Below are 27,076 nucleotides of genomic sequence, written 5' to 3' on the forward strand. Positions count from 1 at the left end.
TCTCTCTCTCTCTCTCTCTCTCTCTCTCTCTCTCTCTCTCACTCTCACTCTCTCTCTCTCCATCATTCCTGTTCTCTCTCTCTCCTTAACCATGCATACACACACACATATACACAAAACACTGTAACTTTGATACACATAAACAAACACAGGCCAAAAATATATAAACACACACCAGGAGTTATACAAGCAACTAAAACAATGGAACTCACTTTCTGCTGAGGAAACGTGTTGAACGATGCAGTGTTTGCTGTTGAATGATTTAACTTTTTGATTTGAATTGTTGGGACTAAATAAACGTCAACATTTCTCTAAGTCCTCCAAACAATTCTAGAACAAGAACCTTATTTTACTTCCAACCTTGGTTGGAAGTAAAATAAGGTTGGTCGAAGTAAAAATAAGTAAAAATAAGGTTGGTCTAACCTCCATAGAGAAACGTGTTCATCGTCAACTGGGGAAAAACCAGCAGTCATTGTGTGCTGACGCCAGTGAACCAATGTCCCTGTACTTACTGTAAGTCGCTCTGGATAAAAGTGTCTGCCAAATAACTAAATGTAAATGTAAACCAGTTCATTCACCACACCACAAAACAATCTCTCCCTGCTGTCCCAGGGATCTCAATCTGGTTTCTCTGACACCTGTGGGCAGAGGTCATGGGTCAGGGGTCAAGACAGAGGTGAGGTCTGCCCGTTTCTGACCCCCACCTACAACCGCTCAGCTTAACCCAAACCCCTTCAGGCTGTTCTCTGTTAATCATTCAGGGTACCATTCCAGCTCATGATGTCCACTCAGCACTCTAATAATGTGTCTCTATGTAGGGATGCACGCTATGTGGCTCATCCCCAACCTGCAGCCTCTACTACCACATCCTGTCTCCTGCATCAGCAACTCAGATAAATATTGTTTAGCAGATAAATATCATATATCCAGTATATATATAATTGTCTGATGTTTGACGTCATGTTGTTCCACACACAATCCACATAACAAAACCTGGACTTTTCTTGGTATAATCAAAAAGTATTCATTTAGCGACATACAACACAGGGAGATTCAAACCTACAACCGCTTTATCTGCAGCCAAATGCTCTAACCCCTTAGCTATACTTCCCCCACTCTTCGTAGATCTCAAACAACACAGTGAAAATATATATTAACTATGAACATAACAAGGAGGAAAGTTTCCCAGGGTAGTTTTTGGTTAAGTGTTTCATTAAAACGTACACATGGCTCCAGGGAGGGATGCTTTGAAAGCAGCGTGGCGGGAACACCACAGCTTGCATATTTCATCCACAAAAGCCGGCCTATAATTTGGCCTCTGTCTGACGAGTCCTTTCCACTTGGCAGGGCTTGGGTGACAGGGAGATGGATCCTTGTTTGAGACCTGATATCAGGTGGCACCGGGTCTAAACCATGACTAAGGACTTATGATGGGTCTGTGTGGCCACGGGTGAGGAATTAAAGTCCTTACAGGTCACAATACAGCCCAGGCCTCAAGGCCTGCAGCAAGGTAACGGCCTATTGTTGTCCCTGACAGCCTCTTAACTTTTTCATGAGACGTCTGACAGTACTAACAAAAAACCCTTCCTCCTCTCATTTCAACCCAGCGCAGGGCAGACATCTAGAGTTGCCCCTTTCAGCTCAGAGCCATAGGATAGGTGGAGGTATCACTCACGGTATTTAGCGGTAGATCTCAGCCAGGTGGATGGTCTCTCCGAGTCTTCTGAGTGTTGACAGATCCTCTGATTACGGTACAGAGTAATTGGTTGCTTTGAACCTGTGGTGAGGCTGATCGTCTTCCCCTCCTATCAAATCTCCCCTCAGCTTCAGTTATCAGCCTTTACATCCAGCCCACATGAAACACATTACGTAATTGTCACACCCAGACTGTCTGCTATTTTTGCGATTGAAGCTGCATGTTGCAGGGTTTTAATTATATGAATGAAATGCATGAAGTGTGTGCTGGTCTTTGATTGAGACTGAGAGTCGAGTCTGCAGATCCTACTGTGTCTCCGCTGAGCTCCTTTAGGCAAAGGCCGTTTTCTCAGGGCTTGTTTTTAATGTTAGGCTGTCCTAACATGTCTGGTTAATGTGTGTCGAAGCCACTGTATCCTGACAAGGGTCTTTTGTCAAGGGCAAATCTTGACCAAGTTAATATTTGGTACTCCTTTTAGTTGACTCCTGTAGTATTGCTAGAAGCTAAAGATATCTTTTTAAAAAAATGATGAATTAATTGCTATCAGAAGTATGTTACCTTTAGCGGTCACGATGATGAGAGAGAGAGTGCACACAGGTGATAAATATTCTAACAAAAGACGGGGAGAGACAGGAACTACTCCACTGGAAACGAGACAGCACTTAACAGCCAGCGAGCGTGAAAGCTGGCTAATTGCTGGCAGTGGATGAGCAGGGGGAGCAGCCAACCATAAAGGAATCATCTGTCACCTCCATTGTTCTAACGCTGACCCTGCGATCCCTCTGACCACACCTCACAGAGCCTTCTGCAGCGACAGCCTCTCTGGGCAGCCCTGGCACGGCTGCTGTTTGCCGTCTCAGACACTGTCCTGGCAAATGGACACTGGCGAAGCCATCCATGGACAGGATGGATGCCGCACAGACACGCAGAATGTATGAATGGCTAGCTTGGCTGGCTCAGTTCGATTGCTGACTGCAGTGAAATGTATTCATTTGGCAGGTGATTTTGTCCAAAGTAATGTCCAATACGGGGGGGGTTTTGAACCTGTGACATCTTGGTCTGCAATGAAGTGCTTTAACCACTGAACTATTGCCACCATCCTACCAGAACTCCAGGTCTCTAGGGCAGTAGTACACTCTGTTTGGTAAAGGCAGGCAACAGTATTTTAGGCACAGACAGGAAAACATGATACAGCTCTGCGAGGTCTGGTGGTTTCCCCTGTGAAGTTTCGCTCCCACAGTCCTCAAATAAGTTCACTCATTCAACCAAACTGTCTTCCTTGAATTTATCTGCTAACGGCTACTCACTACTTCACTCAAACAATAAGTCTACTGAAAGAGAGGGGGGGGGGGCAGTCAGAGAACTGACTTCCTCCTCGTAAAAAGTTCGGACAAGCGGATAGGGGAGAGGAGGGAGGGGGGCGAGAGACCTCAAATAAACAGTCTGCGCTCTCCTTTTCCCAGGACGGACCCAGACATAACATCCAGCCCCCCACCACAGCAGCCAGGCAGGTACTGGGGCCTCTGGATCTCATGGGTCTGGCATCAGGGCATCCAGGGTCGTACTAGAGTACGCTGGCTCTCCCCTGGTCACCTCGGCCGCCCCCTTTCCCCCAGCGCCGGGGCAGGAGACCCTGTAGCAGCGCTCATGCGTGAGCGCAGCCACCCAGATCCTCCAGGTGAGCAGCGCACAGCCCAGCTGGACAAAGGGGCTCTTTCTCCTGCGTCTGCAGAAACCGATCCCCTGACCTGAGCTCCAGCGAGCGCCCCGCCTGCCCTGTTTACCACCTCCGAATGAGGGTCCAATTTAGCCATCAACATGTGCGTAATAGAGGCAGAAAGGACTTCCCTCACCCCACCCTCCATACCTCAACACCTGGGAGGACCACACAGAGCACCTGGGTGAGGAGGGGGGCATGCGGGGGGTTCCCAAGGTAACATAACCGACTGCAGGTGGGGTAGGTGGGGGTGTGCTGGAAGGGGTGATTTCACCAGGGAGCTAAAATATGGATATCATATGGTTGTGACATACCATCCTCCACAAAGACAAGGCCACACATACAGACAGTGGAACAGGAGGCAGTGGAGCCCCAGTCCTCCAGAGAGCCTGGGCCCGGATCTCTCCGTTTCCATCCACAGGACACGACCCTGACTGGGGAGGATTTGGGAACAGCTTCAGGGCTTGTAATCCAAACGGAGCCTAACTTCTTTAACTCAAGATGACAAAGGAGAGAGTGAGCCCTAGGGGCGACTCTCTCAGCAACAGCAGGACAGGTCTGAGAGCCTATATTTAACAGTGGTGGGAATGGCCAGACATACAGGAACACTTTCAATGCATGGCGAAGGTCAACTGGGACTTGACTTCCTTTTTAGACTCCACAGCTAGCGGTACCTAGCCCCCTCCTCCCCACACACACACAGAGTAATAATGAGAGATCCATTGTTTTGCAAAACAATGGGCCACGTCCAAAAGACCTTTCAGTCTGCGTTTTCGTGTGTTTTCATAAACATCGAGTGCGCTGAAGGCAGAGAAAGTTGTGCCAACGTGCCAACGAATTGTTTCACCTAAATCTTTCAGGTCAAACGCTAACAGTGAGGTCAAGAAAGAGCACACATGTCCTTTATGTGTAAACAACATTGTTACAGATTGTACTTGTATAAACTAACGCTGAGATAGAACAATTTATCTTCTGCTTGTCATCGTGTGGTGTCATTACGCAATACTTCAAAGTTATTAGCCTATACGTAGGGTAGGCTGACATACAGTAAAGTGCTTCACAAACCTTTAATGAACTTGGGTCTGCCAGGGTGAAGGCTTGCTTCTTGAGCTCTGAAACTTTCATTTGGCAGTGTTGACATAGACTGCCCCCGCGGTCCCTTCTCTCCGACTCGGTGACTGTCACCGACCCGGCTCCCTCGGGAGGTGGCCGGCTGCTACATCGCGCGTCGTCCGCCGAGTTAAGTCTTTTCCTGGGATTCACGTCGAGAGCAAACGGCGACTCTCCCCTGGGGAAGCCCTCCACCTTTACCATGAGAAAACAACAGGTTAGAATAGATTAATTAATTCCCCACCTGTACAAAGTGCAGCAACAGATTGCTGGACTGCATAGCCTATATACGCTGAAGCGCAGAGAGATTTCTCGACTTGTTTGTTAAAAACCTTGACAACCTGCTTTCACATCAAAACTCCAACAACATCATCAGTCTGCCCAAAAAACGTACCAAAACAAAAGATGCGTGGAGGCCGTTTTGTGAACACTTACAGCAAACCTGTGGTCCGGTCCGTGAGTTGAATTCCCCCAAAATGAGTTCATTCTCCCAGGTTGGGGATACTGGTAGTTTAAACTTTACATGCACACTAATATAGTTTATGGAGTTGCAAATTGTAAAGTTAAGTCACACGCACTTGTTGTGAATTAAGCTATGACACTCCAACCGCTACGAACTCTCTGAGAGAGTAGACTAGCTCCCCATCGTTGTGAATGCCTCTGAAGTCCCATGCCTTGACGATACAATCAAGCAAAAGTTTTGGTCCAGAGTGCGCGTCGCTCTGCGCTCGGGGGAGGGTGATCCAGTCTAACAGGGGAGGGGTTGAAGTAGCGATTTTTTTTTTTTTTTGCCAGTGGAAAATCAAGATTTTTTTGATGGAACTGGGAAAAAATGCTGTACTATAAATTCGTAACTTTTGTAGGAAACATTAAAGGTGTCCTAATGTTAGGAAATCTTAGATTTAGCTTTGAAGAATGGAAAGGAATATAAGAATATCTAGAATATAATTGTTCAGAATAGAATAGAATAGAATAGAATAGACAATTGGATTAGACAGTCGGGCATTACTGTTTCCCCTACAAAAGATGTTCGTTTTAATAATAGTCCATAGAATTTGAGCCCAGTCTAAACTGCTTGCGTCTTCTTTCTGGCGGGCCACAACCAAGACCTCTGGCGCCATCATCTGGTAACTGCACGAATTACAGAAGATCCCAAATAAGATGAAAAAAGAGTGGGTCTTGACTAAATATTTAATTGATACATTTTGAATATTTTATGAAGAGGAAGATGATGTAAGCGACGACGGCCACATGCACTGACTCCCGTGTTTTGACTTTCCTTTTTCTTACACTCATATGACCCAGATCCAGGGTCTCTTTTGTCTGTTCAGAACGCGTTCACGCTTCGCAGCGCAACTGGTAGCACATTATCGCCAACCTTACGGGGTTGACATGAACAGAATGGGGTCAATTCTCACCTGCAAGTCCAGCAAACCTTAATTTTACAATTTCATAACCCAACATTGAAAATAAATATAGTCCCTATAAAAGCGGAGCTGATTACATGATGGCATTATTTTCATAGAGCCATAAAAACAATATTTGAAGCTGAAAACTAGAAATAAGCTTGTCATTATTACACTCAAACAGACATATGTATATGTCCAATATAAAGTCAGTGTCCCTAATTTCCATATAGTATATAATTAAATAAACCGTTTATGCAACTTTTGTATAGTTGAGTGCAGCGCATATATTCGATTAAAAAATGTGTCAATGGAGACAAAACGGCCATTAGATGCATGCTAAACTCTTGCCTTTGCATAAATATCCACTAATTGACAGAAGCCAACAAGAACTAAAAGCCCCGTTTCTCTTTAGCGAGGACGTTAGAATGAGACCAAGACAAAGCATCGGCTTCCAATGAAGTTGTTACGTTGATCAGCGCAACGGATAGTGGAGCTGTTCTTGGTCCTGAAAGAAGGACTTCCGCGTGCACGGGCAGAATCCGTGAGCTAGGTACCGACCTAGTCATCAGTGGATTTGTTCTGGGCTAGGTCCGTTCAGGAATAACTGTTTTGTGTTTTGTGACATTTACTTAAATGCAAAGAAAACGTTCAAATGTGCCTGTTACGCCGGCTGTGGGGTGTTTTAAATCCTTACCCTTGCTTTCCTCCGTAGAAGGTGACTGGTAAATCCAAATATGATGTCGGAGTCTACGAAGAATGTTCCCAGATCAATCAGACTGGGGCTCGGCTTTCCGTCTCCAGAGGACCCCGAGGAGTTTGGTAAAGCCATTAGGGAAATGTTAGTTTATTTCCACGCCCTAGGTTACCGAGTTGGCATCTATTTGATTTTTACTGCCATAACAATGAAATATTAGACCCAGAAACATCGGACGAGTTAAATCCAAAAGGTGTTCCGTACATCCAGCTACGAACTCACTGTTTGCCTACGGCCACAGCGCTCCAAGAGCAACATTTGAGTGTGTGCGTAAAAATAATCTCCCCTGTAATCAACAGTCCAACAGGACAATAAACTAATACAATCCATTAGTAATCCACACGATGTATATCCATTGGGATAGTTTTGTACCCATCCTTGACCTGTCCACTTCTGGTCTGTCACGCTGCCGGTCTGGAAACGAAGTCACGCGCCTGAGGACAATCTTTCCTACAACTCCACCTCTCTCTCTCTCTCTCTCTCTCCACTTCTCTCTTGCTCTCTCTCCACCTCTCTCTATCTCCAACTCTCTCTCACACTCTCTCTATACCTCTCTCACTCTCTCTCTTCTCTGTCGTTCACTCACCCGCCGCTCCGTTCTCTTGTCAATCAGTTTTTCGTTGCGCGTGCAGTCGAGAGGAGGGTGGCGCGGACTCCACTAATTTTCTTGTGTTTAGAGCAACACGAGCGCTTCATTACGATCCAAAGTTCGCTAGACCCTTTCATGAAATGTCCCCATTCACTTGCGAAGATATTTCACAAATGTGCCTCTCCCCTCAGATGAATCATTCTGAGACCCATAATGGTCACCTATGCATTCCGTGATTCAAATGAAATTGGATGTGTACAAGCCTAAGACGCTCTTAATGTCAGAGGGATTAAAATATCATATAGGGTTGTTTCATCTACAGGCTTAATGACGTGTGTGTGGAGCGCGACTGCAACACCGACCACGGGGCATCAGGACTGGCCCCCATTATAACAATCTTATCTACAAGAAACAGAAGACCTAAGCAGTATTACCGCCGTATCAAACTCATTGATGCCCAATAGCCTTTGAATATGTTGTTTCTTTAATGATTTCTTTTTTATTTCGGTCTTGAATTTCATCACATTAACAAGCCAGGGCAAATGTAAATCACGATAGGGTTATCTCTACATGTCGGCTATAGGCGCTATTGGTTTTCCTTGGGATTAAATCATTGCCCATTGGAACGTGCCGGGACTTGAAGTGCCTTAATGCTGACTACTTACCAATGACTCACAATTCACGAATGATGTAAATAATTGGTTGTATGGGAAATGTTACCGTATTAATATGACGAAGGCCCATCTCCGCCATTTTTTCTGACCTTTCTGACCTTCACACAATCAAGCACCTCGGATATTTTTAGGGTTCGCTAGGGTTTTAGACTATAGACCTACCAATAATTACGCTGTGTAGTAAAGATGATTTACCACAACTACCAGCCATTCATCCCTATATGTGGTGAGTCGCCCTCAACTGATGATGAAATTCCAAGGATTAGGTCCCACGGGAGGGACCTTACATCTGCTGGCGTTGCGCGTGCAGGGAAACCGCTCTGGGCCCCTCATTAACGCTGTTCCAATATCTTGTCCCTCCCAGTAACCTTCGCGGCTTTGCCAACGCATGTGGCTTCATGGAAAACGTTTAGCAGATATTGATAATGTTGTTGGCTCACTGCTGAGATGAAAGGGAAAAGAGGCATCTTGGATGAATCTTGGATGAGGAGAATGATCTATGGACAGTGCTCTTATGAATGATTTATGTATGAACAAAAAAACAAATGGGAGCTCTAATACCTCTTGGGTTATCCTGAAAAGAAACAGCTTCAGATTTAGTCTATATGGAAATAAATGTATACTTTTAAAATCAGCACAACAAAATATCACAGTTCAAATGTTCTACTTCGATGAATTGTCTATAAAAAAAAAATTCTGACATGGACACTAAAGTGAACATACAATGACGGTCCGGTCAAAAATCGAAATAACCCAACCCACTTCAAAAACATTAACAAACGGACTCTCACGTGCCTGATTATTCAGAACCTTGGATAGCGACAGCGACCACGCCAGAGACAAGTTCGGACTGATGTATTTATTAACACTGTGATCAAGTACAGTAATGTGTTGAACAGTCAACAGCAACAACACATGGAAGTTAAAATAACATCACCAACTATTTAGGTAACCGAAAATGAAACCACTACATGTAGGTTAAAAATTAGACCCGTGTAATTAAAACACAAGGGGGCACAAGAGAGATGGAGAGAGAAAGAGAAAGAAAGATACAGAGAGAGAGAGAGAGGGAGAGAGAGAGGTGCTTTAACCCTTGTGTGTTATCTTCGAGTCATTGTGACCCGAAGGCAGCACAAGGGTTAAAGAATTAACTCATTACAGTGGAATTACGTACCCATTTTGATACAGGAATTTTCAGAAATGAAATGCAGAATGACTAACCGAACTGATTTAAATTGAAAAGCATACCTTTGGGCTAAACGCGGCCATTTGCTCTGGTTCCGTATCCATTTGCCTTGGCCGCATTTGTCAGTCTGGTCAAGTGGTCCTAAACATTTCACAATTTTTGCAAAGAACTGTTGAACTGTTAAGAACCACTTCACCAAAGAGACCAACCAACCATCTTCAAGTAGGATCATGGATACCCACAGTCGCCGTCTTCTAAATGTTGCTTTCTCTAAGAACGAACGAAAAAAAGCAGTTTTACATTTAGTTTATATCTTTGTTTAATCCTTGGCTAACGATTGTAGAGTTGTGGCAACATGAACGGCTCCCCTGAGGCCTTGACAACGTAAAGTTTAATATCCTTACCTTGTGAGAGAAACGTTTCTTGTGTGCGGTCCGTGCCAAATCTGTGTGACAAGAGAAAACAAGTTCTTTATATACTGTTTTGGGGAAGGTTCATACAAGCGCCTCATTCAGCGAGGAATGAGGACCATGCTGGTCCGACCGGATGAGCTGGGTTCCACTGCGTCGAGAACAGCCCAACTACCGCCCTGACGACTACATAAGGGTGGTTCACGCATAAGGAAATACCAGACCATCATTGCTTGCTTGGCATATTATTACAATAAGCCCCAACTTACTTATATGCAACTAAAGCCGTAACAGGAATTGATTTGATTATAAGTCAGACTGTCAGTGTGAAAATGTAATACAACCTGCGGCCGAAGTGTGACTCAACTCTCTATCCAACTATTCACCCGGCCAGTCATACGGGTTTGTTTTGTTTATAGGATTGTTAAACCATATTTATATTCAACCATTGTCATACACTTGCGTGAGGTAAAACACAAACACACAAACACTTCTATCCCATGGAGTTTTACCAAATATATTTACTTTCTCAGGCTAATTGGGATAGCATGCTCCGTAGTCTACTGTGTTTGTATTCACAAGAATTGTCTCAAGATAAGGCAGCGAGGGATTTGAACAAACTAATGAGTACAACCTCCAACTAAAGACAAAGGCTGTCATTAACATGGAGCACGTCACCTAATGTATGTCCCCTGCCGGCTGAAAGCATTTCTGTGGCCACACAGACAGGTTAGAGGTTCATGGGTGTGTCCTCTGGTATTACTACTAAGGCTAAAGGGGACAGAGATGTTTTGAAGTGTGTGGTTTTAAAGTGTGTGTGTGTTTTTAAAGTGTTTGTGCATGTGCAACGCTGTAGCGTTGCTTCAATAAGTTAACACCTCTCAATATCACGTGAAAGAAAAGCCTTTATTAAAAGAAGTCTACTGCTTCTAAATCTCACAGCACATCACAAAGGGTTACAAAAATATTCATTCATTCATTCAAATGAACACTAACATTTCTTAACACATTCATCGTTAGAATAGGCCTCAATGTAACACAAATCCCTGACTCTATGACATGGATCAATTCTATTAATAACGTTACAACACCAAAAAATGTAGTTAACCCTTGTGCTGCCTTCGGGTCACATGACCCAAAGGTTCGTAACGAACCATCGTTGTGTTTACCCAATTTTACCCAATACAAAAACAAATAAAAATATTATTTTTTTTAACCTTTGCAATGTGGGGGGTCTGAGACAGCCCAAGATTAAAAGAAAATGCTTCACTTTGTTTTTGTATGCGGTAAAGTTGTCGCAATACGACAGTGGGTCACAATGACTGATGGGTCAGAATGACCCGAAGATAACACAAGGGTTAAAATGAACACTGATCTAACAGTTGCTCAGTGAAACAGCCAGTGTTTTCCAGCAGCATCGCTGGACTTCCCTTCCTGAGTGGAGTTAGGATGGAGGACACAAATGGAACACATATAGGTTTGGATTTCCACCCAGACCCAGGCGAGTACCAGGGAGGATGAGAGGGAGGGATGAGGGCCAGGGAGGATGAGAGGGAGGGGGATGAGGACCAGGGAGGATGAGAGGGAGGGATGAGGACCAGGGAGGATGAGAAGGAGGGGGATGAGGACCGGGGCAGGCTGGGAGGGATGAGGATCAGGGAGGATGAGAGGGAGGGGGATGAGGACCGGGGAGGATGAGATGGAGGGGAATGAGGACCAGGGAGGATGAGAGGGAGCGGGATAAGGACCAGGGAGGATGAGAGGGAGGGATGAGGGCCAGGGAGAGTTAACAGCAGAGGACGGAGGAGGGTCAGTGAAAGCTCCTGAAAGAACAGTGTAGGTGCTTCAGAGGCACCAGCAGGGCAGACAGGGGAGGAGGTGGAGGGATACGGGGGCAGTGGCAGGGCAGACAGGGGAGGAGGTGGAGGGATACGGGGGCCAGGGGCAGGGCAGACAGGGGAGGAGGTGGAGGGATACGGGGGCAGTGGCAGGGCAGACAGGGGAGGAGGTGGAGGGATACGGGGGCAGTGGCAGGGCAGACAGGGGAGGAGGTGGAGGGATACGGGGGCAGTGGCAGGGCAGACAGGGGAGGAGGTGGAGGGATACGGGGGCAGTGGCAGGGCAGACAGGGGAGGAGGTGGAGGGATACGGGGGCAGTGGCAGGGCAGACAGGGGAGGAGGTGGAGGGATACGGGGGCAGTGGCAGGGCAGACAGGGGAGGAGGTGGAGGGATACGGGGGCAGTGGCAGGGCAGACAGGGGAGGAGGTGGAGGGATACGGGGGCAGTGGCAGGGCAGACAGGGGAGGAGGTGGAGGGATACGGGGAGCAGCTGCACGGTCAAAAGGCTTCGCAGGTTTGGGTCCAGGTCTGTGCGTACCTGGACCTGCACAAAGACTGAGCAGCAGAGAAGGCTGGATGATTCGACATAAGGGAGGGTTTCCCCTCACTACAGCAACCTCCCGCTAACTTCTTCCTAGAATCAGTGTAAAACAGAAGTTTTTGGGAGGGGGGTTTGCAAGTGGTGAGATCAGTAGATGTTATTCACTGAGCTTAAAGTGGTCAGTGATAATACTCTAAAATCCTACAAATTAACGATCTCTTAACACATAAATTGTCGTTCACAGTTGGACGTGAAGATCACACACAGACTGAGGCACCAGAACATGTCCTGACATTAATTGTTGTGCTATGAGAGGTTTCAAGAGAGGACCACAGTTCCTTAACTACAAATATAGTGCACATGGACATAAACACTAGGGGTGGGGGAAAAAATCGATTCACATTTGAATCGCGATTCAGTCTTCTAGCGATTCACAAATGTCAAAATGCAAGTTTTTTTTTTTTTTTTTGTTAACAATGAGGGTACTAAACTGCAAGAAAAACAATAAATTTCAAGGTTTTGATGCATTGGGATTTTTTTCTTCAACACTTAACTGCCTATCACAGTCAAAAAGAAACAAGTAACACTAAACAGCAAACTAGAATCAAATGTAAGCATATAATGAATCAAAATTTGATTAAAAATTTAAAAAAAAAATCATGAATCGAAAAAATCGTGAATCGATTTTTAATCGAATCGTGACCCCAAGAATCGATTCGGATCGAATCATGAGGTACCAAAAGATTCCCACCCCTAATAAACACTCAGATATATGGCTCAGGAGAATGTCTGTTGGCTATTTTTCCATCTTTTATTAGGCGGACGGAACGACACTCCATTTGACGGGTGTCGTCTTCAGAATAAGAACTGGGGCGGAGGCATCTAGTTTTACTGGGGGAGAGAGAGGGGGGGGAGAGAGAGGGGAGGGAGAGAGAGGGGGGGAGAGAGACAGACGGAAATTAGATTGAAAACAATCAGAAGAATGTTTGTGTCTCAGACAGGCTGAAACTCCAGCAGGCTTCCAGCTTCAGCAGGGTCAACAGGCTTCGCAGGTTTGGAGCTCAGGAACATCCACAGACACGCCTGGCATACACTGGCGTATCACACCAAGCACAGCATGCCGTTAATGCAGCGTGGCGGCCACAGGGTTCGAGGCCAGCCAACGTCACAGCAAAGCCTCTGAAGCCATTCTGACTGCTTGGGGAGGGCAGATCAAGGTCAAGGCACATGTGGACCTCAACTACTGGCCCTCTGATGCTGCCCAGTGTTGCCATGCTGAATGAAACAGCCAGCATGTGTCTATGACAGGGCAAGGATATCTTAAATCAGAGGTGTATGGATTAGCTAGCTGTTTTTATTGTATTTTTTAACAAGCACAACACACATCTACAGCATTTTACCTCAGCATTATTTTTAATCACCGTCATTCATTTTGTTCCTCCTCAAACAAATAAAACATGAAAGTGAACACAAAGCATATCAACTAAACACACTGCTAATGGAAAAGGGAACACATCATTTAACACACATTGCTGATCGTAAAAGACCTTAATCGGGTGAAAGATTCTTCCGGAAGCTAACTAGACCGTGTGTCAGGCCTGATGACAGAGTCCTTACCTCGGCTTTAGGGATCTGGGAAAGAAGCTTAATCATCTCCTGGTTGTTTGTAGCCTTGGCCTGAAGACAGGGGGACAAAGGCAGGTCGTCAGTCCTGGTTAGGCCTCATGACTGCCCTGGTTAGGCCTCATGTGAGCCCTGGTTAGGCCTCATGTGAGCCCTGGTTAGGCCTCATGTGAGCCCTGGTTAGGCCTCATGTGAGCCCTGGTTAGGCCTCATGTGAGCCCTGGTTAGGCCTCAAGTGAGCCCTGGTTAGGCCTCATGTGAGCCCTGGTTAGGCGTCATGTGAGCCCTGGTTAGGCCTCATGTGAGCCCTGGTTAGGCCTCATGACTGCCCTGGTTAGGCCTCATGTGAGCCCTGGTTAGGCCTCATGACTGCCCAGGTTAGGCCTCATGTGAGCCCTGGTTAGGCCTCATGTGAGCCCTGGTTAGGCCTCATGTGAGCCCTGGTTAGGCCTCATGACTGCCCTGGTTAGGCCTCATGTGAGCCCTGGTTAGGCCTCATGTGAGCCCTGGTTAGGCCTCATGACTGCCCTGGTTAGGCCTCATGTGAGCCCTGGTTAGGCCTCATGTGAGCCATGGTTAGGCCTCATGACTGCCCTGGTTAGGCCTCATGTGAGCCCTGGTTAGGCCTCATGTGAGCCCTGGTTAGGCCTCTTTCTTCCTCATGTTTTAAAAGGTTTTCCACTCGACACTCACCACACTCATGGCTGTCTGGCCGTCGTAGCCGGCAGTGCAGGGGTCCACCCCGGCCAGCATCCACATCTCCAGCCCTGCCACGTCCCCACAGGCAGCCAGGCTGCAACACACAAACACACCAGCGCAACTGTTTACCGCTGCTGGATAGTCAACTGAGCGCTACTGCACACACAGACAGGGTTTAGGGTGTGTTCTACTGCACACACAGACAGGGTTTAGGATGTGTTCTACTGCACACACAGACAGGGTTTAGGATGTGTTCTACTGCACACACAGACAGGGTTTAGGATGTGTTCTACTGCACACACAGACAGGGTTTAGGATGTGTTCTACTGCACAGAACAATAAAGTGACAGGGTTTGTTTTGTAATTATTATGTTAAGGGTTATTTAGCATTTCTTGTTCTCTTTCTATGGATGGAAGTAGTGCTTGTGAAACTGCAGATATCCTCCTCATCTGACTGACTGTATGTGAAGCTGGGATGGAGCTATGCTGCTGGGGAGCATTCCACCTGCTCAAGTAAGACCTGGTCAACTGGTCCTGGTTCTCTGTGTAAGGTTGAGAGCCTGTGTGTGTGTGTGTACGTGAGTGGGTGTGCATGTATGTACGTGAGTGGGTGTGTGTGCATGTGTGTACGTGTGTGTGTGTGCATGTGTATGTGTGTGTGTGTGTGTGTGCGTGTCCTACCTGCACAGCTCTGTTCCTGCTTCCTTGCGCTCAGTGGTAGAGAGGTGAGCCCCTGTCCTCCTCAACAGCCTCACCACCTCCTTGTGTCTGGGTGACACACACACACACACACACAGTAGGATTACCACCCCCTGCTGTTTCACCGTACCACAGGTTTACAGAGGGAGAAGCCTGTTCCTGCAGGATAAGTCACACCACAGGTCCCATCATCCTTAGCGACATGTTCAGTTTGTACCAAATCTGATATCTGTGGAAGGCTGAGCCAGATGCTAGATTAGTGTCTGTTGACAGTGACACTGTCCTCCAGCTAGACCTGTATGGACACGTTGTCTATTTCCCAGTAAACCACCCCCGCATCTCAACTGGGACTGGCACAACACCAACATACATACACACACACTCTCACACACACTCTCTCACACACACACACTAGTCCTATTAGACATTTGCGTGAAGAGTAGAGCCTACTAAAACAAGAGCGAGCTTCAAAAAGTGCAGTTTGAGAGTATCTCAGGAAGCTGGCTGGTACGACTGGTTCAGAACACACTCCTCTCGTTCACCCTGTCTCTCCTCTCCTCTCACATTCCCTCCCCGTCCTTATATGGGCACCCAGAAGAAAGATGTGACTGAAAGAGACTCGTTCCTCAACGTTTAGCCCAGATACCCCCCCGTCACACACACACACACGCACACACAGGTGTGTGTGAGGTCACGTTAATGATATTCAGACTGAAGTAGCAGGTGGAGAATTTCTCTGTCATACAGCAGGGAGGCGACATGTTGAAACTTGTCCTGCCAACCGTTCAAGGACAAAAGACAATTCCACTTGCTTACGCTCTGAATGACTCAGACACACACACACAGAAACACACCAACACTCCTCCCCGCAGGCTGCACAGTGGGTATAAAATGAGGCCTTGGGCAAGTTATTCTCAGCACAGTATCATGCACAATGTCAATTAATGACAAACAACATAAATATAAAAACAATCAAGATCAAAATAAACACTGTAGCTATTGGCGGATGGCAATTAGCCTATTTAGAAGTTAATTATTGTGGTGGCCTCTAAACTTCATTTAGAATTACTCCTCTGGTTTCAAGGGCCATCTGACAGTCAGTCCTTTCGCCAGCCCTAGCGCCCAGCCCCAGCCCCAGCCCCCAGCCCCCAGCCCCCAGCCCCCAGCCCCCTACCACTATTGCCTTAATAAGCCTCCCTGCTCTCCTCTTTGCCTGCTGTTTGCACACCAAAGACATGGATGGAGAGATTGGTAATGGCCAGTGTGGGATTTGAAATGCACCACTTAACATGATGGCATTACCGTGTGACACAAACAAGCATCCTTCTGCACAGATAAGCAGCGCCCAGCACCCCCTCCCTCCCCCCTTCCATCCCTCCATCCCTCCAGTCTTCCCCACTGTCCTCCACTCCAAACCTGAGACCAATAACCTGTCTGATTGTACTATTAAAGCTAATGCAGGGGCCTACCCCCCCCCCCACTCTCCTCCTCTCCCCTATCTCTCTCAGTCAAAACATGTCTAAAAAGATAAAACTGCCCGTTCTGAAGCCCCGCCCTCGCCGGCGTCCTACCTGAAGCGCCTGGCGTTGCTCAGGGGCGTGTCCCCGAAGCGGTCCTTTGCGTGGACGGAGGCGCCGTGGCAGAGGAGGTACTTCACCACCTCCAGGTGGCCCTCACAGGCCGCCACATGCAGAGGGGTGCGCCCGTCGTAGTCCGCCAGACTCAGGTCACTGCCCTGAGACAGGGAGGGCAGGAGGTCCCTCAAACCAAACTGCCATTTCTATGTTAAAACATCATCGTTTCCTGTCGAGGTAACTACTGAAAATGGACGTTTTCTTGGTTTGACGGGAAACACAGTTCATCATTTAATCTAAAACAGCTTTTCGTTGGCCATCTTGACTGAGTCTGCTGGCATGACTAGCATGACTAGCATGACTAGCATGACTAGCATGACTAGCATGCACTCAACTGACCGGTTCATCCTGCAAACGTCACAGTCTGCTGGGGAACTCATCGCCCTGCACCTGTTCACCTCCTGAGGTTTGTTTTGCGGCTGAGATGTTGTGGTATGTGTTTTGCTGATGTCAGACTTGTGACTGACTGACACTTTGTTCCTCAGCTGCAGACCCCATCAGGACGTTGACACGCTACAGCTACGCTTCTGATGTCCGTGTTATCAACACGGGTTCAAACATGACCTACACTCTGTCCCAGAGCAAACACAGGGTCTGTGTGTGTGAACTCTGTCCCAGAGCAAACACAGGGTCTGTGTGTGTGAACTCTCTCCCAGAGTGTGGGGTCAACAACAACAGCATGTTCAGTCTTCCCTTCTCCTGCTGACTTACAGGAAGCGTTTGATTCGGCGACGGCGGCGGCGCAGTGTTGGTTGGAACTTGCTCACCATTTCTCGGATGGCCTTCAAGGCGTCGATATCTCCGATCTTGGAGGCAGCGCAGGCCAACGGGGGGGTGAGGGCGTCACGGATGGCTTCCAGCTCCTGGAGACAAGACCAGCAGGCCAGAGGATTGTGTGAGCTAGGATTCTGAGAGGGCTGTGCTTTGAACCAGACAGAAAATCTAGAATATGTGACAACACGATAAAACCATGTCATGCGGTGATTGCCTCTGGTCTTGGTAACAACAAAAGAACCAGATGAAAACCAGTTTGAAGGAAGTTGAATGAGAGCGTGAGTGTGTGTGTGTGTGAGTGTGTGTGTGTGTGAGTGAGTGACCAGGCACCTCACCTCCTTGCAGCTGATGCTGAGCGTCTTGGCGATGACCTGGATGAAGCGACTGTCACTCATGGAGAGCTTGGCCCCTGCCAGGTCAGCACACATCTCGCCTCGCAGGTTCTGCTTCATCATCTGCACGCACACACACACACACACACACACGGGTCTAGCATGAAACAGCGTTCGACCCCAGGTGTCTGTTCTTCTCTCCGTGCCGACTCTGTCACGCCAAAAACTGTCCGGGTGCCAAAAACTACGTGCCTACTCAACGATTTGAAGTTTTCACTCGTTCGATAGCTAGTGCTAGCTAGATAGCTTTTTTCGTCTAAAAAAATAAGTCCACCTCACCTTCTTCTTGTCCTCCAGGCTGAGCTCGGCCCGGGCCAGCACGTAGGACAGCTTAGAGAGGGCCGCCTCGGGGGTCATGTCACGACCTGGGATCAGCCCTGCGTCCATCAGGACCTGAGGGAGCAGCGAGTTCATACACACATATATATGTATACACACACAAAAAGATCAACACACACATATGTCCACACACACACACACACACACAGGGGTCCTGGTTGTCACGTACCTGGCCGGTGGCGTAGGACGTGGACACAGAGCCCTTCAGACACTGGGTGCAGTTGATGATGATGATGCCACGCTTGGTGGCCTTCGTCAGCTCCTCCAGCAGGTCCGGGCGGTTGTCGGGGGCGTTTCCGCTGCCGTACGTCTCCAGGACAGCGCCCTCTAGGGGCGGCTGCAGGAAGGCGATCACCTGCAGCCAAGCACAGCCAACATTACTCCCCACACCACACACTAGTCACCTTCAGCCAATCACAGCCAGCATTACTGCCCACACCACACACTAGTCACCTTCAGCCAATCACAGCCAGCATTACTGCCCACACCACACACTAGTCACCTTCAGCCAATCACAGCCAGCATTACTGCCCACACCACACTGTAGTCCCGCCCTGTCCTGCTGAAGCGGCTGAGTTCAGCTGAGACGACAGCTGGGCAGGGAGAGCACATTACTGAGCGAGAATTCGGTTTGACAACCATCCTAACCCTGACCAGCCATACACACCCTACCCTCGCCCACCCTGATGCCCATCTGGTGCCCCCTGTCCTGGCCCTTGTGTCTCAGGGTGGCACACTGGCACCGGGAGCCCCCAGCACCCCCACCAGCCCTGGCATCTGGAGCACAGGCAGCCGGACGCAGGCAGCCATTAGCATTCCAGGTGTTCAGAGCCATCCTTTCTCAACTCAGAAACAGCCTGCTAAAATATGGGAATAGGGAAGGGGGGGGGTGAATTTAAAGCTAGGGGGATCATGTTTTTGGGTGTGATAAGCTACAGTACAGATTTTGGAACTGGACCCTCTGGCCAACGACACGCAGATTTCCAATAAAGCCAAGAGAAGGCAGAAACAGCGCGAGGCAGATGATTTATACGTTATCATAAACCCAGCTAGAGTTATGACAGCATCCTGGGCAGGGGCACCAGACTGCAACAGTAAACCAAGGCCTCTGCTTCTCCCTGTCTGCTGAAGGGAAGGAGGAGCTAAGTGTTGAAACGCCCGTGCCAAGCCTGGGTCTTTAGAGGGTGATTGGTCATGCCCCATAACGGCGTCTCACGGTCGCTGGGCTGGGTGCTGCTAGCAGCCTGGATCCCACCCCAGCTGTACGCACATCACTTGGACAGCCCCTCTATCTGGCTGGCCAGCGAACAAACACCCACAAATGAGGAGCTGCCACTCAGAGCTCAAAGATAAAGAGCATCACACACTGGGAACCGAAACGATGAAGCGCCTTTGATTAAAACCCTTCGCTGAGGATCGCTTCCAGGCAGCATATGTGGCCGCTGGCCCACCAGTGGGGACGGGGCGCCGCTAGGGACAGGGGCCCTGGACGGCCCCCTGTCCGACCAGGGCCCCCTGTCCGACCAGGCCCCCTGTCCGACCAGGGCCCCTGTCCGACCAGGGCCCCCTGTCCGACCAGGCCCCCTGTCCGACCAGGGCCCCCTGTCCGACCAGGCCCCCTGTCTGACCAGGGCCCCTCTCTAACCAGGGCCCCTGTCTCTCCTTGTTTACCCTGTCTGACAAGGGCTCTTAGAATCGTCCTAATCTTCTGCCGGGAAGCACTCACGGTCTGGGTGGTGATGCCGGGGAACAGCCTGAGGAGACCCACGTTGCGGTTGACCTCCGGGCTGACCCGGAAGCGTTCTGTGGTGTTGGCCCTCCACACCGTGTCCCAGTTGACTGCGGAACGAGACAAGGTCGGACGCAACACATTTTAGTCATTTAGCAGACGCTCTTATCCAGAGCGACTTACAGTAAGTACAGGGACATTCACCCTGAGGCAAGTAGAGTGAAGTGCCTTGCCCAAGGACACAACGTCATTTCGCAAGGCCGGGAATCGAACCGGCAACCTTCTGATTACCAGCCCGATTCCCTAACCGCTCAGCCACCTGACACACCACACACTAGACACCTGGAGGACTGTGTCAAGTCTGAGATGTGGGACGCTTGGCGTCAGAATCCACAGAGCTTTTGTTTACTTGTGATGTCCACTTCCGCGTTGGCCAGAGGGGCCAGGTTGGGAGAGCAGAAGGCGTTGTAGCTTCCGGAGTCCACCTTGGTGACGCGGTTCCCCCGGTAGAGCTTGTTATTGAAGTATAGACACACCTGGTAAGGCAAGCAGTCAAAAAACACAGAAAAACGTTATTGCATTGTGACAGCAACATTCCCTTCAACATTGTCACACCGACCTAACTAGAGGTGTCTTGAAGATGTCATGAACAAGACACACAATGTCAGTTCCCAGTATAGAAGGTTAGAAGGAACATGGAGCCAGATGAGTTTTTCAAGCTTCTCCTCATCCACTAAAACTTTGTTTGGATGCAGATTTTAGACATTTAAAACACGAGCTGGTTCCTCTTCTGCCTCTATTCGTCAAACGCTGTTTGATTCCAATTCGCCGTTTCCTCCTGACGTTTGAGGAAGTACTTTTGCTCGTTATTGCGACACACTGCAGCATTGTAGTGTACTGAACTGTCTTGTTAGACAGGCGGTTTAATGAGGGCTTTCGCTGTCTTCAGCCTTTTGTGTGCAAACATGGCACACACAGATCAGGCGGAACAGTTCTCAAACGATACAATCTTAAACAATAAACGTTTGAAGAAATCATTTCACAAGACTGATCACTCACGGCAGACTGAAAAAAGCGAAAGACGGATTCAACAAAGACAGAGACTGAAATCAAGAAGCCTTATCATTTGCGTTGTGTGACCGATTTTGTAACCGAAACTGTCACAGAACATGCTGAATGAGACAGTTAGGATTGAAAACACACTCACAATCGCTGGACGATTGTCCAGCGATTGTGACCCCCCCCCCACACACACACACACACGCACGCACACACACACGCACACACACAGCATGACAGACGTCTCCACTCACCTCAGGAATGTAAAACTGACCAGCGATCATCAGCGCCCCCATGAGGTTACCTCTACCATCGTTCCTCATCTCGTAGATCGGCACCTGAAACCACCATCAAGAAGTCCCAAATTCATAAACATCAGGTTAAACATAAACATTCATAAATAACAAAATATACATTGAGTCAACAGAAACATTTATCCTGAGACACCCGGCACAGGTGATGGAAACTGAACCTGCAACGTCTTGATCTGCAGTCCATTATCTCTAACCACTAAGCTACTGTCTGTCGTATCTCTACTGCAGTCTCATCTTTACTGTGGTGAACAGCAGGAGGCAGGTTACCTGGGAGCCAGTGAGGATTACAGGCTTGCCCTGGTGTTCGCACATGAAGGACAGAGCGGAGGCCGTGTGTGGTGAACAGCAGGAGGCAGGTTACCTGGGAGCCAGTGAGGATTACAGGCTTGCCCTGGTGTTCGCACATGAAGGACAGAGCGGAGGCCGTGTACGCCATGGTGTCGGTCCCGTGGAGGACCACAAAGCCGTCGTACTTCTCGTAGTATTTCTACCCCAGAGACATGGAGACAGTGAAGCACATCGACACACAAGGAGGACACACACACAGCACCATCTGTTTTGTGCTACATCTATAGATGCTGTCGAGAAGGAATGTTTTGAAAGTTGGTCAATTAGGTGCTTGCAAAGGTTGCGAGTGTGAATGAGGGACAAGTTGTGTGGTTAGTGTTTGGGCTGAAGTACCTCGATGTCCTTCCCAATCGTCCCCCAGTCTTTCGGGGTCATGTTAGACGAGTCCAGCAGGGGATCGTACTCTAAGACGGTGTACACAATCCTCTTCTTGTCTTTACACATTCTGAACAGGAAAGAAGTTGACCATGAATTTAAATCATGTTAAAGCTTTCAGCTCAGCAAGACACAGCACACACACAGACCTCCAACCGTGCATGTGAGTGAATGCAAACACACACACGTGAGAACAATCAGGGTTGGGGTTAGGCAAATTAGCTGATTAAATCTGTGGAAAAAGGAAACCACGAGATCAGTGACATTATCGTCTTTGTTTTGGTTTTGCTCCCTTTACACACACACAGATTCTGAGGTTTCGACCTGGTTGTGTTTAAATGTGAAACGGCAAGGGGATCACGTGTGGAAAAACAGAGTGGCCCGAGCCTAGCCTAGTTTATGAAGCGAGACAAAGTCTATTTGCTTGGGCCTTCTGTTGAACAGCAGGGTGCCAGAACCTGTTTTCAGAGCATGGAAGGAGAATGATGGAGGTCTGATAAGACAGGGGCCAGGATTAGCTCATGTTATGGGGGTGGAAACCCCTTCAAAGTTGGACCGATTCTCCATCTTCTTCGGGCACAGGCAGCGAGGCTGTATGGAGTTGTCAGGGGGGAGGGGCAGCCAAATAACCGTGTCTCTATCAAACAGGGCCCAGTTCAGGTGTCGCAGAGACTCTGTGTAGCGGTGGATGTTCTCATTAGACAGGGCCAGCTTACCCTGGACTCACATGCATATTAATGCTCCCCTTAAGAAGAGTTTAAGTTAGCTGCTGAGCTGTCTCCGGCTGCCCTGCTAACAAGAGATCGCGCCCGGCTAAGCAGCTATGAAAAGATTCCCCTTTTAATCTCTCTCTTAAGACGTGAGATGAGACCCTCCAGCCCCCCAAATTACCATAGGGGAGCCCCCAAACCTGGAGGCGAGGCTGAATGGAACAGCGGGGGGAGAGAGGGTTAAGGCGAGCCCTCCGCTGCCGAGCCAGGCCTCTACAGACACTCTCCTAATTAGCTCAGACTCCACACACAAACCTCCAACATATGTTGTTGATCATCTTAACGCCATAGTGCCGCTAGAAACAATATTCAAATCGCCAATTATTCATTTATCTCCTGGTGTAGCTGGGGGGGGGGGGCTCAGGGAGGGGCTGATTGGGAATGCAGGGCTCGTAGCCTGCTGATGAGGGAGACGCAGGGAGGGAGGTCAAGGGGGGGGGCTGAAGGCTGGTCTTTCTACGTCTCCTAACTACAACTTTTCAATAAATCAATAAACCAGATCCCTCCTCTGCATAATGAAGAATCTCTGCAACGTTACAATTTTAGTCAAGTGAGATTTCCCCACATGGAGTCTCCTTCTATATGCAGAGCAATTAGTCAATGTGCAGCTCATGCCAACGCTATCCGAGGAATACAAACGTAACACACAAAATAAACCGATGCTCTCACATGCTAATGTAAGCAATCGGTAGGCTACCATGTTAGCAAGACAAGGTTATTTAAATTGCACAACTGCACATGAAAAGAAACGAGATGACAACTCATACAAAATCCTGTGGGACCGTGGCGACGAGAGTGATGGGTGTGGCTTGAGATGTGACATATGGCAGCCATCCAAGAAGATAACTACTAGGAGGCATGACACACACACACACACACGCACACAAGCAGTATCTAGATACTAGGCTGTGTGTTTGTGGGGGTCCCTCTTATCTTAAACCTTTAAACCAACCGCCCTGCACCGCTACCCTGCCCCCTTCCTGCTCTGGGACTGTGGCAGGGCCTGAATGGGCTGTGCTGTGTGTCTGTGTGGAGATTAGCCTGGAGGTTCCCAACCCTGGTCCTCAGGACCCCCTGCCCTGCATGTTTGAGATGTTTCCCTGCTCCAACACACCTGGTTCAAATGAATGGGTCGTTACCAGGCTTCTGCTGAGCTTGATAACGACCCATGCATTTGAAGGTGTGTTGGAGGGGTGGCCAGGTGTGTTGCATGGGCAGAGGCAACGCACGCTGCAGGCTCAGAGCCACCAGAGGGGGGCTACAGGAGGAGGACGGGACCCAGTCAGAGAGCCCTGGCTCTGGATCAACCTCCATCTGGAGAACCGATAGCAGGCCTCCCCCTCAACCTGCCCTGACAGAGGGACCTTCGCTTCTGTGATCTCTCCCTGGCAGGGCCACAGACAGGCAGACAGACAGGCCCACACTAGGTAAGACAGACACAGACTTGTAACCAGGCTCAAACACAATGCAGGCAGACAGTATGCTACCAGTACTACAGCACCCCTGAAATAGCTGGTCTGCATGAGGTGTGGGCATCCTGTTAAAGCAACACAAACAAGGTTTAGAGGGACATGTTCACCTGTCAGGCAAAGGGGGTTTGTGAGCACGGCCTAGGCTGAACTGTACGAAAATGTTATGGCAAACTGGTTCTGGCAATCACTATCAAGAAAAAGATGGTTACGTTACATGTAGTAGAAGTACGTAGTAAAAAAAAAAACATCCAACCAATAAGTATTCGTTAAAAACCCTGTTTAGTAAATGGCAATTCAGATGGCTGAGCGGTTAGGGAATCGGGCTATTAATCAGAAGGTTGCCGGTTTGATTCCTGGCCGCGCAAAATGACGTTGTGTCCTTCACAAGGCACTTCACCCTACTTGCCACTAGTACTTACTGTAAGTCGCTCTGGATAAGAGCATCGGCTAAATGACTAAACGTAAACGTAATAAAGAAAAACAATACATTTTTGAAAACATGAGATGTTGGGAATTCCACAGAGGGAAGCAGAGGGGGTGTGGAGGGGGAGGTGGGGGCGGTGGGTGGGGGGGAGGGGGAGGTGGGTGGGGGGGAGGAGGGGGAGGTGGGGGTGGTGGGGGGGGGAGGTTGGGGTGAGACAGGTGGGTGGGGGTGAGACAGGGCACTTACGGCAGGACCAGCGTGCTCTCTGGAAAATCGTAGTGATCGTACAGTTTAGTCTTCTGGGCGTACTCTTCATCATGGAACATGATGAGCTTCCTGAGGTTCTTCACAAAAGCATGAGGTTCTGGTTCTAGAACTGGGGGTTAAATACACAGACAGGTCAGGCTGAGAGCAGATCAAACAGGTACACTGATGGCACACAGGTATTTGTAAACCTGAAAAGGGGGGGTGTTTTTTCCCACCATGTGCAGGGAAAGTCAAATTAAACGGTAGAATGTAGAAAACAATTTAAGGTGTGCTATCCTGTTCAGCAGTGCCTCCTCTCTTGATTTCACCTTGCTTTATACTGCGCCCTAGTGGTTAACGGAGACATGGCACTTTAATTTTAAACGTCAGATCAAGCTGGTCTTTTCTGTTTTTTTTTGTTATTTAAATTAAGAGAAAGGATTTAGAAATTTAAAGGCTGTACCTCAAACTAAACACAAAGTTAGCTACTATATAGTTAATAAACTCAGCTAGATACTGAGGAAACATTAAATACAATCATTTTTAAAAACTGTTTGGATTGACAGTGCTTCAAATGAAATCAACACGTTCATAAGCATCAGTATCATAGTTACTCATTGATGAAAGTGAGACAGAGTGTGCATGTGTGTTTGTTATTGATGTAGTGTAGGTAAAAGTAGGCTACCTTTTTGAGTGCACCATGCAAAATAAATGGAGATGAAGTCCTGGTATAACCACTAGAAAAACATGTTGTTTTATATTCTTGTGCTATAAACTCCGTGCCATCATGTTGGAAAAATAATACAAATGTTATTATTGTTGCTATTATGCAATAGTAATAACGTTATATAAGGGTGTCTCTAACAGGGCTGAGACTACATGCAGGACAATTGCTGATCTGCCCATTAACACCCTAAGATGGCATGATATCTTTTTCCTAATTTCTGTCTTTTTTTACATAAAATTCAATGGAAAAATATGTTAAAGAAAATCAACTTCTAAAAGGTCCTTTTTTGGTGGAACTATCTTGCAAGTAGCGGCTGACAATCGGACGCTTAGTCTACAAATGCGTTTCCTACTAGCAACCTACAACATAAGAAGCAGAACGTAGCTAGCTGTGCCTACGAGTATTTAAACTCCCCATACCGTCATTCTTGAGTGTCATTCCAATGGTTCCTCCGGTGTTGATGACAAGAACACAAACTTCTTCACAGGAGTAGACCGCGTTCGCGCAATCAATCAAACTTCTTCTTTGGCCGAGATGTGGCACACTGCCTCGACCAAAAGTAGTGTGAGAGTTAAATTCATCGTCCCGGTCCCTCTCGTAGGAACCTGAAAACGACAAGGCTCTAGCGAGCGAGGTCATAGTAACTGAAGTGGGATTCATTTCCGCCATGATTTCTAGTCGGTCAGGTGGTTCTCTGCGTCAAGCGGCTGAAACAAGCTACACTGTTGAGATGATTAATATGAGAGAGCGTTCTCGGTGACAGATCAACTAAGATGCTGCCGATTGGTATTTTTTCCTCCCTTTTATTGAAACAGCAACGGGGAAAATGTGGAACTCGTCGTTATTGGCTCATCAAGACCTTATGGTCCACCTCCACAAATGAGTTCATGTTTTCTATGGACTAAAGACCACCCAAAGAGGTTAGATTCCTCTCGGTACGTTGCTTTGGATAAAAGCCTGCTAAATGAATGGTTACCAATAAATGATCTTGTCCAGAAGCATGAATACTGCTGTAGAACATTTTATAACTACCATCACAGATAATTTGACATAAAAAATGGAGAGCTTCCCTACAAAACTTCTCACAGATACGCCTATTTAGACGATTTCCACAGAAAGATTTCTAATACAAGTTAAACTGGTCAACTGAATTTGTTGATCGGTGCATTTCTCCCTTAACCTACAGGTGACTGTTCAGTTTGAACTCATATAAAACAATCAAGATTACACTTAGTGTATCATGGATGTTGATTCATTCTTAATACAGCCCCCATTCCACCCTTCGAAACAAACTAAATATATATATATATATGGCATGCATATAATATGCATGTTTCTCCTCAACATTGCAAACCATTTCAAAATTGACTTGACACAGACATGTATTTCATACATGTATACAACATTTCAAGACAATTGGAGCAATGGCAGGTTTTTTTTTTATTCTTCACAAATTGTCACTGTAGAGAAAAATCTGTGCTTCAGACATTATGGGTTATTGAGACTGTTTTGTTTCCCATGAGAAA

At 47.7% G+C, this 27,076-nt stretch overlaps 2 protein-coding genes across 3 annotated transcripts in view; both read right to left on the reverse strand.

The window, feature by feature from the left end:
- The window catches only part of kif26ab (kinesin family member 26Ab), a 66,278-nt gene extending 61,156 nt beyond the window's left edge, over window positions 1–5,122 (reverse strand). Inside the window, exons 1-2 of the mRNA XM_062469900.1 lie at window positions 4,959–5,122; window positions 4,479–4,718 (exon numbers count right to left, since the gene is read on the reverse strand). Coding sequence (XP_062325884.1) covers window positions 4,479–4,718; window positions 4,959–5,009 — 291 coding nt within the window. The 5' untranslated portion in view covers window positions 5,010–5,122. The remainder of the gene's footprint in view (window positions 1–4,478; window positions 4,719–4,958) is intronic.
- Window positions 5,123–11,517: 6,395 nt separating this feature from the next.
- On the reverse strand, window positions 11,518–26,371 carry aspg (asparaginase homolog (S. cerevisiae)). 2 transcript variants are annotated; one of them, XM_062469963.1, is made up of 17 exons: window positions 25,970–26,371; window positions 24,824–24,953; window positions 24,183–24,218; window positions 21,870–21,981; window positions 21,550–21,675; window positions 21,129–21,212; window positions 20,225–20,351; window positions 19,813–19,925; window positions 18,256–18,441; window positions 18,027–18,140; window positions 17,691–17,810; window positions 17,349–17,444; window positions 16,519–16,682; window positions 14,930–15,016; window positions 14,243–14,342; window positions 13,544–13,603; window positions 11,518–12,817 (listed from the first exon to the last, which is right to left on the reverse strand). In XM_062469963.1, exons 1-17 carry the CDS (start codon window positions 26,217–26,219, stop codon window positions 12,815–12,817), a joined length of 1,908 nt encoding a protein of 635 aa, XP_062325947.1. In that variant the 5' UTR covers window positions 26,220–26,371; the 3' UTR covers window positions 11,518–12,814. The 2 variants fall into 2 exon arrangements, with proteins under 2 accessions (XP_062325947.1, XP_062325948.1); XM_062469964.1 differs by lacking the exon at window positions 24,183–24,218 and having other exon boundaries at window positions 25,970–26,370.
- Window positions 26,372–27,076: the final 705 nt, after the last annotated feature.

Source organism: Osmerus eperlanus, chromosome 9 (assembly GCF_963692335.1).
Source record: "Osmerus eperlanus chromosome 9, fOsmEpe2.1, whole genome shotgun sequence".
Classification (NCBI taxonomy): domain Eukaryota; kingdom Metazoa; phylum Chordata; class Actinopteri; order Osmeriformes; family Osmeridae; genus Osmerus; species Osmerus eperlanus.

What these genes read in the sequence shown, in the direction of transcription:
- aspg (XM_062469963.1), bottom strand. Translation starts at nt 26,219, where the DNA reads ATGGCGGAAATGAATCCCACTTCAGTTACTATGACCTCGCTCGCTAGA. An exon ending in GCCTGGAGGACAAGAAGAAG is followed by an intron (nt 17,811 to 18,026) that starts GTGAGGTGGACT and finishes GTGTGCGTGCAG; the next exon opens with ATGATGAAGCAGAACCTGCG. An exon ending in GCAGGAACAGAGCTGTGCAG is followed by an intron (nt 14,343 to 14,929) that starts GTAGGACACGCA and finishes TGTGTGTTGCAG; the next exon opens with CCTGGCTGCCTGTGGGGACG.